At 36.5% G+C, this 15,339-nt stretch overlaps 1 protein-coding gene across 1 annotated transcript in view; it reads right to left on the bottom strand.

Moving 5' to 3' along the window:
- The window catches only part of GOLPH3 (golgi phosphoprotein 3), a 52,414-nt gene that overhangs the window by 16,448 nt on the left and 20,627 nt on the right, over positions 1 to 15,339 (bottom strand). Inside the window, 2 exon segments of the mRNA XM_043977183.1 lie at positions 2,178 to 2,292; positions 12,495 to 12,626. Coding sequence (XP_043833118.1) covers positions 2,178 to 2,292; positions 12,495 to 12,626 — 247 coding nt within the window.

Raw genomic sequence — 15,339 nt, 5'->3', positions numbered from 1 at the left:
TAAAATAAAAGTTATGGGGAATCTTATGCTTAGGTTTTAAAAAAAATCAACTTCACAGGTTCAAGATGACAGGAGAGGAATGTTAGATGGCAATCTGAAAAATATCTCAGTGTGAATGAACTACAAAACCAATGATTCAACAGTGTGATATGGCAACCAAAAAAATTAATATTGTCTTATACTGAACTAAGAAAAAATTGTACTGTGGATCATTGCTTCCACCTCCTGAAAAGAAGTAATATGGGGCAGTTAGATGGCGCAGTGGATAGCGCACCGGCCCTGGAGTCAGGAGTACCTGAGTTCAAATCTGGCCTCAGACACTTAACACTTACTAGCTATGTGACCCTGGGCAAGTCACTTAACCCCAATTGCCCCACTTTAAAAGTAGTAATGAATTCAAGGTGCAAAATGAAGCATATTTTTTGAACATGGTCAATGCAAGAATTTGTTTTCTTTGACTATGCATATATTACAAAAGTTTTGGGGGGGTTTCCCAGCAGAAGAGAAAGAAAACAGATTTTTATTCAGTGAAAAAAAAATCCAATTTAAAAAATAAAAATTGCTCTATACAAATCCTAGTGTTAACAAGGATTTGTTAGTGTAACGTACTGTAACATTATGATTTTTAACTCATGTGTTTCAAAGCCAACTCTGGTTCCCTTAGCAGATACATTGTCTTTGGAAGATTTCTTATGCAAGTATGACTACTTCATTTGAAATGTTATTTAGGGGGCAGCTAGGTGGTGCAGTGGATAGAATACTGGCTCTGGAGTCAGGAGGACCTGAGTTCAAATCCAGCCTCAGACACTTGACACTTACTAGCTGTGTGACCCTGGGCAAGTCACGTAACTCCATTGCCTCACCCCCCACCCCCCAAAAAAGAGGAGTTATTTCATCATTAACCCTTTTTGTAAAATGCCCATACTGAAGTTAAGCAGGTAGTCTTTGAATACAGATTTAAAATTTATTCTTTTGTAACAAATAAAATCAGTGGTCATAAGTTAAAAATCTTTTAGCAAATATGTTTTAAGGTGGTTTCCTTAGAAGGTTTCATAAAAAGTATAAAAACAAACATTTTACCAAGTACCAAGTCTGACAACACTGAAATTTTATTGATTCTGTTTCTATTTTAAATGAAGGTGTTATTTAACCAATTCTTACATTTCTAATCTTTACAGAATCCTTCCAATAATAAATCCTTCCCCCCAATATCGGTACTAAAACAAAAGCTCGTATGGGGCAATGAAATGCTACACTTTAGGGTTTTACTGGCTGTACTCAGTATGAATCTTAATGCATGATAATAAAAAAAAATACATGAGGTATATGTCTTTCTATAACCAAATTCCTATAATTAGAGCAATCTACAAAGTTCTTGCTACATATACTTTACAAAAAAGTATATGATATAGATGTGCCATATTTTTACCTCTCCTGAACTGTAGACAGATTATTACACTGTCATATGAGACACTTTCCACCAAAACTGATTCTATTCCAAGTGACAAAGTTTGTAATCAACTGGACAGTTTAAAGTATTCAGGATATAAAGTTGGAATAGATAAGTATCATCCAGTAACTGAATTTTTTTTTAAATTTAACTGATACATTACTAAGGAAACAACAAAATCTTTGAATATCTTTTTCCATTTGAAACATTTCAAGATATATACATGTCACACACTAACACTAGTTTATTCTTATAAAGAGACAATGATTCCTCTAAGTAATTTTAAGCCTTTGAAAATAAACTGTTTTAAATATAGCACTTTGAATAATGATAGGTCAGAAAATGAAATTCACAAGTTCTGATTTATATAAAGAGGAAATGTTTTAGCTAATTAATGTGATTTTCTAGTTTTTACTTACTGGACTAATATTTTTTACATATATTCAACCCCCCCCCCCCAAAAAAATCCCACTGTCTATTCCAACCTCTATTCTTCCCCCAATCATACAAGTCACCTCTTTAGGGGTCCTAGGATAAAAATTTTGAAAACCATTATCATATCAACCTGCTGCCTAATTTCTTTCAAGTTCTGTTTATATCAAGTGTCACAGTAATCTAAAATCAAATCTGTTTATAGTTATGAAACAAGATTATTTCCAAATAACCATAGTAATTTTAAAAAATTGTTCTTAAACTTCAATGTCCATTTTTTATCTTTATGGCTTACCACTAAGCAGTTCGATCCAGTTCTGGACTGTTTCTGGAGGCTGAGTTTCCTTAACATGTTTCAAAGCTTCATCAAGTAAAACATCCCCAGTTGGAGCATCTGACTTACAAATCACCTAAAGTAGAAGTAATAGTAAATGAAAAAATGCAAAGATTTTTCAAACTAATCCATCATTTGATAAAAATTGAGGAAAAGTTACATTACTACAAGGCTTGCATTCAAACCAAAACTTTGCTTATTTGTTTACTGGGGCTGGGTCTTCCTATTTCTCCCAGGCTGGAAGTACAGTTAGTCCCTTCAAGCATGGTAGCTTTGACTTACTGCTTCTAAGTTGTGCCAGTTAGATTATTCTTATGCAGCAGAGGATTCACACGAGCAAGTGCTCAGAGGTCAGACAAAGTGACACAAGGACACTTTTTCAAGGTCTCTCTGAAGAACTCTGAAATCAATTGTAAGACATGGGAGGACCATGTGACGTGCCCTCAAAGAAGAAGGCGCACTACTACAGAACTGTAGTAGCCCAAAGGAAATATGAGGTGTGCAAATTTAGAGACATCTACACTTCAAATGTTCATATGATGGATAAAGCACAGGCCCTGGATTCAGGAGTACCTGAGTTCAAATCCGGCCTCAGACACTTAACACTTACCAGCTGTGTGACCCTGGGCAAGTCACTTAACCCCAATTCCCTCACTAAAAAAAAAAAAATGTTCATATGAACTATTTGTGCCTAACCTGTGATGAAGCTTTCTAGGCTTATATTGATCTGACCAGCTACAATTGGTTTCACTGTCCCATGACTCCAACATAGTGATGCCATTTTGGTCCTCCTCAAACACAATGGGCAACAACCAACCAACTATAGTATAAGGGTTCTTGACAGAAGCTCTAGTCCCTTCCAGCTCAAAAATCCTGAATTTCATTTGGTGATCCATTTGGTAAATGTGATATGGCTAGAGACATGAAGTCTATGGCATAGGTGGAAAAAGGCTTTAATTTTGACTGTTTTCTCTCACAACTAGCTAATGTGGGAATTTTTCCATGACTACTCATGTATAACTTATTTTGAATTGCTTGAGTTCTTGTGGGTGGGGGGTGGGAATGGAGAGGGGAAGAGAAGTTGGAACACAAAGTTTTAAAAAAAATTGATGATAGGGGCAGCTAGGTGGCACAGTGGATAGAGCACCGGCCTTGGATTCAGGAGGACCTGAGTTCAAATCCGGCCTCAGACACTTAACACTTACTAGCTGTGTGACCGTGGGCAAGTCACTTAACCCCAACTGCCTCACTAAAAAAAAAAATTGATGATAAAATTTTGTTTTTACATATATTTTGGAAAATAAAATCCTATTCAAAAAAGAAAAGAAAAGAAAAAGGATTTAAAAGCAAAACCAGCCTAGAAAATCTAGTGTAATCTGATTCAGGTAGCTAAACGAAAACAAAGCCTATGTGATGGAGGTAAGAAAGAAAGCAGCTTCCAAATATCTCTAGGAAATAGAGCTTGAGGATCTAAGACATCTCTAAATAAGGGGTGAGGAAAGTACCAAGTCCTAGAAAGAAATAAGTGGGGTAGAAAGACTAGAAAAAAGATACTATGTCCTGGAATAACTTCCATTCTTGGTCCTTCTCCCTCCTAACTGATGAGTGACTCTCCCTGAACTTTATTTCAGGAAAGGCCCAGCTATCTTATACTTTATTCCTTCTGAAACCACCTATCCCTCCCAAACCATACTCAAATCAACTTTTTCATTATTCCTGGTTGGAATGTGAGTACACTCCCCAAGTCCCAGTCATCATCCCAGTAATGTGCCCCTTCTTGTCCAACTCAACTAAGTGGTCTGGTGAACATGGCAAGGGGCCTCGAGTCAGGAAGGCCTAGATTCAAATTCTGCCTCAGATATTAGCTGTGTGACTACCATGGACAAGTCATTTAACCTACTTCAGTTTCTTTATTTGTAAAATGGAAATAATATTGGCACTTGCCTCCCAGGGTTGTTTTGAGGATCAAATGAGTTAACATACACAAAGCAGTCCTGATCCAGGCCCCCATCACCTCAAGCATGAATCAGCCTTCTGGTTGGTCTCCCTACCTCAACTTTATCACCATTTTCAATTCAGTCTTTACTCAGTAGTCAAATTTATTTCCTAAAGGTTAAACTGATCTTTTGAAAGTACAGGTATGACCACCTCACCCTGTCCCTTTTCAATAAACTCAAGTCCTTTCTATTATATCCAGATCAAATATAAAAACATGAATGTAATCAAATGACGAATGCAAAGAAGCCCAGGAAGACTTACATGAACTGACAGATATAAAATGAAGTAAGCAAAGCCAAGAAACAATGTGCAAATGCAAAAACATACAAATTACCTAAAATATATATTCAATAAAGAAATATAAAAAGAAAAAAACATCAAAAATTGGAAGCAAATGATGCAAAATTTCAAAGAATAGGAATGGCCCCAGAGAAGAGATATATTAGAAGATACTTTGCCCAACTTCTATGAAGAGGTGGGAAGATCATGATTGTGCCGTCTGATTTTTTACAATGTGTTGGCTGGTTTTGCTGATTTTTTTCTCCCGCTTTTTTGTTTAATTCTAAAAATTTAAATTTTTAAAAATTCTTTTAAAAGAAAAATGGAATGGCCCTCCAAGACAGAACCCTGAGTATTCTGCTAAATGCTTTTGACCTTAAATCAGTCATTTCCCCTTTGTTAAAAGGAGTCTCATTAGAGGATTTCTAAGGCCCCTTCAATTCTTTTTTTTTTGTTGTTTGTTTGTTTGTTTTGTTTTGTTTTGTGGGGCAATGAGGGTTAAGTGACTTGCCCAGGGTCACACAGCTAGTGTCAAGTGTCTGAGGCTGGATTTGAACTCAGGTTCTCCTGAATCCAAGGCCAGCGCCACCTAGCTGCCCTCCTTCAATTCTTACATATAAATTTCTTTCCTGACATTTCTTTCCCTTATCACCACCCTCTTTCCCCTATCTATAAAGGAACTCAGGTATCAACCTTCTCTATTATAGCTTCTCTAATCTCCTCTTCCCTCACTAAAAAGTGATCTGCCTCTCATCCAAATCTCTTAGGCCAAGCTTTACCTATGCATTTAAACCCTCTTGCACTATATGTATTACATATACATGTATATATGTAAATATATATGTATGCATGTGTGTATAGGTGTCCCAAGTCTTAGTGCTGTTTTTAAGCTATTAAAGTTTCAAATTTGGGGACACCCTGGGGTTTTTGTTGCTGTTTTTTTGTTTTTGTTTTTTTAACAAAATTAAGAAGACTCTGGCTTGGCTTTTGTATCCTAGCAATTAGCTTTGTACATAGTAAGCAGTTAAAAAATGCCTTTTCATTTAGGGAAGAGTTTTTCTCGTGCATATTCAAGATGTGAGAAAAAATTACTTCTTTAAGTCAAAGACACAGAGACATGGGCCTTTTTTGGGGGTTGGTTCTTGGTTTTGATGTTTTCATTTTGTTGGGACCTGTGATTAAGATTGGAAAGTCATCTGTAAGTCTTGACTGGGGCACTGACAATTTTGAGTCATGTAGTGCCATCCATCTAGTATATATCAAAAGCAGGACTTGAGTCCTTGTCCTCCTGACTCCAAAAATGAAACTCTATATTCACTATATAATGCTACTTTTCATCAACCTATCACAAGGCATCTAGAAAAATTGTCAAGCTAAAAGACTTAAAGAGGGATGTGGACACCAGACTACATCAATAACTGATATCCAGAAAAGCATACTACAGAGTCTGGGCACATAAAACACTTTGCCATATAAGCAAACTAGCTTGCCAAGGCCTCAGCAAGAAAAGAAAAACAAAAGTGAGAAAATAACCAAAAAAAGTCCAGATAGAAAAGACAAGGCAAGAGAAAGTATAAGGAGAATTTTTGTTGTTCAGTCATGTCCAACTCTTTATAACCCCATTTAGGGTTTTCTTGGCAAAAATACTGGAGTGGTTTGCCATTTTCTTCTCCAACTCATTCTACAGGTGAGAAAACTGAGAAAAACAAGGTTAAATGACTTGCCCAGCACCACACAGCTAGTATGTCTGAGGCCAGATTTGAACCCAGGAAGATGAGTCTTCCTGACTGCAGACCCAGAGTTCTTTTCACTTAGCCACCTAGGTGTCCCTAAGAATTGTCTCTATAATTAATAAGTGCTCAGATAAGGATTAAACCATAAGAACTTTAAACTTTAAAACTTTCAACCCTTTTTGGTTTTTTGGTGAGGCAACTGGGGTTAAGTGACTTGCCCAGGGTCATACAGCTAGTGTTAAGTGTCTGAGGCTGGATTTGAACTCAGGTCCTCCTGAATCCAGGGCCGGTGCTTTATCCACTGTGCCGCCTAGCTGCCCCAACTTTCAACCCTTTTTAATCTATTATTTATTATGCCACTTTTCTCCATATTTTCCCTATGCTGCTTTTTTAAATAAATCATTTTTTTTAAACCCTAAAAGTTGGCAAAAGTGAAAAGGGAAGATATCCTATAATCATATGCTTTCTTTTCTTCATTTACTAAATCAAAAGTTTCCCAGAATTCTAATTAAGAATTCCTGTGAACCACGCTGCCTCAACTTCACCCTGCCACCTACCTCTAGCTCAGAAAACTGTAATCAAATGTTAAATATAAACTCTGTAAAGGATCCATCAACTTAGTGACCCATGATTCCATTAACCATCTTTGTAATTGCCAATGCCATTTCTAGTCATCAAGCCTTTTCTTCGTCTCCAGCACTAGATTATAAAGTCTTTGAGGGCAGGGAGTATCTGGATTTTGAATATGCATCCCCTGCCCTTAGCTCAGGGCTTGGAACACAAAGAGGGCTTAATAGGGGGCAGCTAGGTGGCGCAGTGGATAAAGCACCGGCCCTGGATTAAGGAGTACCTGAGTTCAAATCCAGCCTCAGATGCTTGACACTTACTAGCCATGTGACCCTGGGCAAGTCACTTAACCCTCATTGCCCCACTTAAAAAAAAAAAAAGAGGGCTTAATAAATGCTTTTCATTCATTCAGACAGGAAATAAGCATAGGTTCTAGAAATGCAAGGAAAGAGAAAACAGTCCCTACTCTTGAGCTCACAATCTAAAGAGGTAGTCAAAATGCAAACAAATATGTACAAACAAGCTATGTTGAGGATAAACAAGATATAAAAAATAAGCACTAGAATTAAGATAGATTGGTACAAGTTTCCAGTAGAAGTTAAGATTTTGGGGACAGCTAGGAAGGCGCAGTGGAAGAGCACCGGCCCTGGATTCAGGAGGACCTAAGTTCAAATCCGACCTCAGACCCTTGATACTTACTAGCTGTGTGACACTGGGGAAGTCACTTAACCCCCATCACCTCACCAAAAAAAAAAAATTTTTTTTGGCTGGGTCTTGAAAAAAGCCAGGAAAGCCAAGAAATGAAAAAGAACAATAGAATTCTAGGGACAAAGGATTAACTTGTTCAGGCAACAACGAAGATCTCAATGTCACTGAATAGCAGAGCACTCTAGAAGAGAAGATGTAAAACTGGAAAGGGGGACTTGCTGGAGGGGAGTGGAGGGCATCAACCCTCCACTCCACCCCCACCCCTGGCCTGAGTTTTGAAGGGCTATGATCACTAAAAAAGAGATGGTATATTTGATTCTGATCCTGGAGGTAAGAGAGAACCACAAAAATTAATTGAGCAAGAAAGGGAAACAGTTCAACCTGACTTCAGGAAAATCTCTGGTGGCTGAATGGAGAATGAACTAGAATGGGGAAAACTGTGACAAGCAGACCAACCAGCAGGCTACTGTAGTAATTCAGGAGATGAGGGCCTGAACAGGGTGATAGCACTGTTAGGAGAGGGGGGCATATGCAAGCGAATTGCAGAGGTGAAATCAACAGAACTTGGCAAAAGATTGAATATGGAGAGTGAGAAGGAATAAGGAGTTATGGATGACACCTAGGTTTTGAGCCTGAGGAGGTAGGGTGGTGGTACCCTTAACAGTAAAAGGAAGACTGGAAAGGGGTGGGAAGTGGGGGTTTAAGGATAAAGATAATGAGTTTGGTTTTGCATATACTCATTCAATCTGGGTTGCATCTTTTTTTTTTTCCTTGCTGGGCAATGAGGGTTAAGTGACTTGCCCAGGGTAACACAGCTAGTAAGTGTCAAGGGTCTGAGGCTGGACTTGAACTCAGGTTCTCCTGAATCCAAGGCCTGTACTTTATCCACTGTGCCACTTAGTTGCCTCCTGGGTTGCATGTTATCTTGTGGTAGAATATTGGAAAAGGAAACTGAAGAGCAACACAGTGACTTTTCAGACCAGTACATTCAGTTTCACTGTCACTGATTTCATAGGATTATAGCCCATTAAGAGTTGCTTTATTAAATGTTATGTTATTATGTCTCAGGCAAGTCAGGCCTTGGTTACAAGATGCTCGTTTTCCTCAGCTGCCATAGCCTTCTTTTCTTTAGGAGAGGCTCTGCCATGATAGCAAGAAAGGCTGGCACTGGGTCTGCCATAGGTTGTAGGAACACTGGGCCAGCGGGGTAGCATCAGTGTGACTACTGCTGCACTGTGAGCCTCTCTATACACAGCAGTTAACAAAGCCCACACTTAAGAAATACTTTGTCTTCCTCTTCAATCAGGTGCTGAGGGACATACACTTCCTAGCAGGGAAACAACAAGCCATCCACTTTGCTGTGCACCATTTAGACCCCCATGTATTGGATCACCAAGCCTTACTATCTCCCATTAGAACACATCTCCCACATTAGAATATTAGAACTCAATGAGAACAAGGAATTGGCTCACATTTCCTCCAGGAATTAGCAAAGTTCTTGGAACAGGGGAAGCACTTAAAAATAAGTTATTTTCCATTCTTTCAATGATTATTTTCTGAGGGTCTAAAATGTGCCTTCTGTTGATGAATCTCTGCAAACTAGATAGGTATATCACCTATACTTGAAGCCTTTCTAGCTTAGTAGAACCTATCAGAATTTTGGCTCTGCTGACCTGGTCTTTGAGAGCAGAGGGTGACTTTACTGCCATGTCATCATGATGTTCTTTGGCTACAACAATTCAAAAACATCTACTAAGGCTTGATGATCTGTATCAATAAAAAGAATAACCATACCACTGAAAACATTCTTTATTGCCTCTAAAGTCATATAATACATAAGTTTCCAAATAAAGGAATCCAAATAACTGGAGCTTATCAATTTACATATGAAACCTTTAAAAAATTCCCAAGTATGTTGATAGGTATCTTCCCAAAACATATCACATAGTTAATCTCATCTGAGTCATCTAATGTAATATTTATTTCATCTATGTTAAATAAGTAATTTCACAAATAACACTTAGAGCAAGTCTTCCAAAAAGGCAATCTGATCAACAAGAAATATATAGGTCAGATCCAATTTATCAATGATAAAATTAAGAGAAAAAGCTTAAAACTCTGCATTACAAAAAAAAAAAACAAACAAAACCCTAAGCTTATTAATTAGCAAGAAATAAAATTTTGTTTTATTTCCAAATTGTTCTCATGTGTTTTTACTTTTGTTTTTGTTTTTGCAGGGCAATGAGGGTTAAATGACTTGCCCCGGGTCACAAAGCTAGTAAGTGTCAAGTGTCTGAGGCCAGATTTGAACTCAGGCACTCCTGAATCCAGGGCCGACACTTTATCCACTTTGCCACCTAGCTGCCCCCTCATGTGTTTTTAAAATACAATACCCTCTCCTTTCTTTTAAAAATACATATAAAAATCAAAATAAAGATATTGACTGCTAAGAGAATCAATCTTCAATACATCATACAAATGAAAATGGTTTGGACCAAAAGACTTATCAGGATAAGAATTACTTATGCTCTTCTTTCTATGGAAATTCAATCTGATAGAGGAAAATAATCTTAAAATGTCAAAATCATTTTTAAAACATAAAAGTGCTATTCAATGATCACTGCTAACATCTTTTTATGTTTGAAATTATAAAAGAAAGCTAGTAAAGAAAACTTTCCATCTCTCAAGTCACTTAGGAAATTAGCATAAAAGAACAGCAGGAAATGAGCACCTCAGATTTAGTGTAGATTTGCTAAGTGTTAAAATACCATAAATATTTAACATGCTGTATATACAGTTCCCAAAAATCATGAATTTTGATTCCATACTTTCATTAGTTATTATCAATGATGGAATCGCTGCTTAATTTTCCCCTTTTCCCCCTCTTAAACTTCATCCTACCTTAGTTTTCACAATTCACAGATCTAGAACTGGAAGAGAGGGACCTGACAACAGACCATCTAGTCCAACTCCCCTTATTTTACAATTGAGGATATTGAGGCCCACGGAAATTAAGTGATTTGCTTAAAGGCATACAAGTAGCAAGCTGTCAGAGGCAGAATTTGAACTTGGATCCTCTGATTCCAGATTAGTGCTCCTTCCCCTATAACATACATATCTTCTACTTTTCACCAGCTTCATATTCTTTAATCAAATAGCTCTTAGGAAATTGTTCCTCATGTCTGGGGGTCACATTTTAGGAAGGATATGGGGGTCAGTCTGTAAGAGGTAAAAAACCAACATGGTAATGGGCCTCCAGCTCTTGACATGAGGATTGACCAAAGAAACTGGGTAGTTTCTTCTAAGAAGCAATGACTTTGAGGGATATGATAGCTGTCCTGAAGGGCTCTTTTGTAGAAAAGGGATTAGACTTGTTCTGCTCCAGAGGGCTAAGAGCAATGGTTAGACATTACAAAGAGGAAAATTTAGGCTTAATATAAGGGAAAGTGGAAAGCCGGGTTTCCCCTTACCAAGCAAAAACCCAACAGTCATGTCTTTGAGTATGTTACAAAAAGAATTCCTTTTAGAAATTGACTGGATTAGATAGTATTTGAGGTCTTTTCCAACCCAGAGATTCTATGGTGTTAAGAGAAAAAACAATCTGAGTAAATTAACTAACACTAGGGTATGAATGACTGATAGCCCCTTTAACAACCTTCTCAAAAGTGTTTTCATTTTTAAAATGAGAGTGGTTAGGGGCAGCTAGGTGGCGCAGTGGATAGAGCACCGGCCCTGGAGTCAGGAGTACCTGAGTTCAAATCCGGCCTCGGACACTTAACACTTACTGGCTGTGTGACCCTGGGCAAGTCACTTAACCCCAATTGCCTCACTTAAAATAAAAAAAAATAAAAAAGTTAAAAAATAAAAAAATAAAAATAAAAATAAAAAAATGAGAGTGGTTAACACAAATTTCTATCAGGCACTATATAAAAACAATGAAATAGTATTACAAAAATGAAAACATTTAGTATAACTTTTACACAAACAAATAGTTCTAGTTTTAGGTTTGGGGGTAATTTGAGGAAGGAGCCAATTCCAGGAACTGGACAAAGAAGATTTTGTGGTTCCTACCTAGATCTTTCCTCCACAAGAGAAAACTTGAGTACAGTGATAAACTACATTTTCTAATAGTGCCAAATTTTTTTTTTATTAGCATTCTAAGTATTAAGGTGGAAATACCATGAACCTCTACAGCACAATAAAGGAGTGTTCATTTTTGTTTTGTTTTTTTTAGTTTTAAGAGGGCAATGTTTTAAACTTCCCCTCAAAAAAAAATGCACACCAAGAAATATGGTATTACAGATGACACAAAACAAATATAGCCTTACTATATTCAGGAACATTTTAGAATTTTTTGAGAAAAATCCAAGGCACTATACTCTGCTTAAAGAAGAAGGGGAGGAAAAGAAAGTAGTAAAAGACTCACTACAGACTAACCAACACTGAACACTTTCATTACATCAAGAGAAGTAGGATCTGTCTACCTACACAGAGACTTAATTCTTAGAGTGCTGAAAGCTGAATTCTGGAAAGTATTCAAATGTTACTAAAAAAAGAGAAATAGAAACAGGGTAGCTGGCTCATGAATAGCAAAGTTTTGTAGAAAAAACAAACATTTTGCCAGTTCCTTCAGAATTATGATTTTAGAAGCAGTAACTAATAGTTCAGAATCTCTATGAAAAGACCTGCTCTAACTTTAAAATGAAATATATTATTAAGCACAAATGTACAATAACCCAATAAGCCACAGCATGTAATCTTTTGCATGCAAACAAAAAAGGATGGATACAGACTACTTTCAGATGTTAGAAACATACTTGAATTTAAGCAAACCAACGTCTAGCTCTATCACATATGAGTTTTGTTGGAGAAAAAAAAAAGTTTCTTCTTTAATTTCATAAAATTCAATTAGTAGTAATATTTTTCATTTGGAGACAGTTTGCATGTTTAAGGTTCTTATCCAAACTCTTAACAAAAATACCCTTTGTCTTACCTTTCTTGTTAAAAGACTTTTGCGTCTCATTCCACATGCCTCTAGTTGTAGGCGCCCTCTCAAAGCTAATTCAATTAACATACAGCCGCGTAATCCAGATGATATACAGTCATTCCAAAATGATGTGTAACCCTGTTTTAAAAAAAAAAAATAGTGTAAAATATCTAATTTTCTTTTAATTCAAAATTAAAACTGCTATGGGGATACTTTTTTCAAAATGCTCTGTCTTTCTGGCCCTTTAATGGTCAAACCTACAACATTCCTACAAAATATAACACAGACTATATCACAATCATATAAATGTTATATTTAGGGGGGCAGCAAGGTGGCGCAATGGATAGAGCACCAGACCTGGATTCAGGAGGACCTGAGTTCAAATCTGGCCTCAGACACTTGACACTTACTAGCTGTGTGACCCTAGGCAAGTCATTTAACCACCACTACCCCACAATAATAAATAAAATAATTAAATGAATAGATGTTATGTTTATATCTCAATATATCTATATAAAATAATGAGAAAGTCTACTCAAGGTAAATTATTCTTCTAAATTTAGTTCCCTTATACTTTTTTAGCTTAACAAATAGAAAGATTTAATGCATACCACTGAAGAAAAGTTCTGTCTCCCCCTTCATGGTATTCTATACATTTACTGTGAGCAAAAATTCTGATTTCAAATATTCTGTTCTTTTTTCTTTAGAAATCATCTAAATTACCCAGAATTTCAAATATTTTGACAAATACTGCAATCAATCTAGTCAGGAACACTAAAATGAAAGTATGCATAAGTCACAAAAAAGTAAAAACATTTTAAAATGGAAAAGAGGCAACTAGGTGGCGCAGTGGAAAAAGCACTCAGGAGGTCCTGTGTTCATATCCAGCCTCAGACATTTGACACTAGCTGTATGACCCTGGGCAAGTCACTTAACCCTCATTGCCCAGCAAAATAAATAAATAAAAAATAAAATAAATAGAAAAGAAACATTACAAGTACTCATGCCTATATATCTATGTATGTAGGACATGGAACATGGCAGCATGCCATCTACATATAAAAGATCACATTATGATATATACATACACATGACAGATATATATATATACACACACACATATATCCAAAAGGATGTAACTTTTACCACTATGACAGAGAGTATTCTCAACTAAACAAGGAATAAAGATGATCAAAAGAAAAAGACAATTTCAATTACATAAATTTAAAATCTGTGCATGAACAAAATCACTACAGCTATAAGTAGCAGCAGTGGATAGGGAATATTAGTATCAATTATCTCTGAAACAAGTCTGATATCCAAAATATATAATGGAATTTACACATTTTGAACAAGATACTGTAGACCATTTTGGGGGACATTTTATTTTATTAGTGTAAGCAACTCCCAAAGAAGGAAGTCCCTTTATAAGTACATATTAGCAATTGTAGTGCAACTTATAAAGATTTCCTGGAAGTAATGAAAAGTTGAGTGATTTTCATGTGTAATCATGCAAAGATGCAAAGCATATTTCTGCATTTGTCCTTTTTTTAAAAAGAAGATACAAACCCAAAGGAAAAAAAACAAACAAAAAAATAAAGTGAAAGATAGCAAGTTTTATTTTGTATTCAGACTCAATCAGTTCCTTCTCTCAAGGTGGATAGCATTTCTCATTATGAGTCCTTTGGAATTGTCTTGGATTACTGTACTGCTAGAAATAACTATCATTCACGACTGATCTTCATACAATACTGCTGCTACTGTGTACAATGTTCTCCAGGTTTTGCTCACGTTACTTTGCAAAAATTCATGTAAGTCTTTCTAGGTTTTTCTGAAATCAGCCTGCTCGTCATTTCTTACAGCAAAGTAGTATTCCTTTACAATCATATACCACATTCAGGAATACCCTAATAGATGGGTATCCCTTCAATTTCCAATTCTTTGCCACTATAAAAATAGCGATTATAGTGGCAGCTATGTGGTGCAATGGATAGAGCACCGGCCCTGGAGTCAGGAGTTCAAATCCAGCCTCAGACACTTGACACTTACTAGCTGTGTGATCCTGGGCAAGTCACTTAACCCCAATCGCCTCACCAAAAAAAAAAAAAAAAAGAAGAAGAAGAAAAGAAAAAAGAAAAAAAATAGCTATTATAAAAATCTTTGTACAAATAGGTCCTTTCCCACTTTGACATCTTTAAGATAAAGACCTAGTAGTGGTACTGCTGGATCAAAGGTTATCACAGTTATATCATATAGCCCTTTGATCATAGTCCCAAATTGCTCTCCAGAATAACTGGATCAATTCACAACTTTACCAACAATGCATTAGTGTGTCCCAATTTTCCCACATCCCTTCCAACATTTATAATTTTCCTTTTTTGTCTTATTAACCAATCTAATAGGTGTGAGATGGTACCTTGGAGTTGTTTTAAATCACATTTCTCTAATCAATAGTGACTTAGAGGGGCAGCTAGGTGGCGCAGTAGATAGAGCACCAGCCCTGAAGTCAGGAGTACCTGAGTTCAAATCCTGCCTCAGACGCTTAACACTTACTAGCTGTGTGACCCTGGGCAAGTCACTTAACCCCAAGTGCCTCACTAAAAAAAAAAAAAAAAATTTTAAACTTTTTTTTAAAATAGTGACTTAGAACAATTTTTCATATAACTATAGATAGCTTTGATTTCTTTACCTGAAAACTGACTGTTCGTATCCTATGACCATTTATCAATTGAGGGATGCTTATCTAAATTTTAACAATTTTACAAAATCTCTTGTGCTTTTCTATGGACAAGATGAAGGGATATGGGGTAGACAATAGTATAATTCAACAGATTAGGAACTACTTGAAAAG

This window comes from Dromiciops gliroides, chromosome 1, assembly GCF_019393635.1.
Source record: "Dromiciops gliroides isolate mDroGli1 chromosome 1, mDroGli1.pri, whole genome shotgun sequence".
In the NCBI taxonomy this organism is placed as follows: domain Eukaryota; kingdom Metazoa; phylum Chordata; class Mammalia; order Microbiotheria; family Microbiotheriidae; genus Dromiciops; species Dromiciops gliroides.
This window is presented reverse-complemented; position numbering and strand designations above follow the sequence as displayed.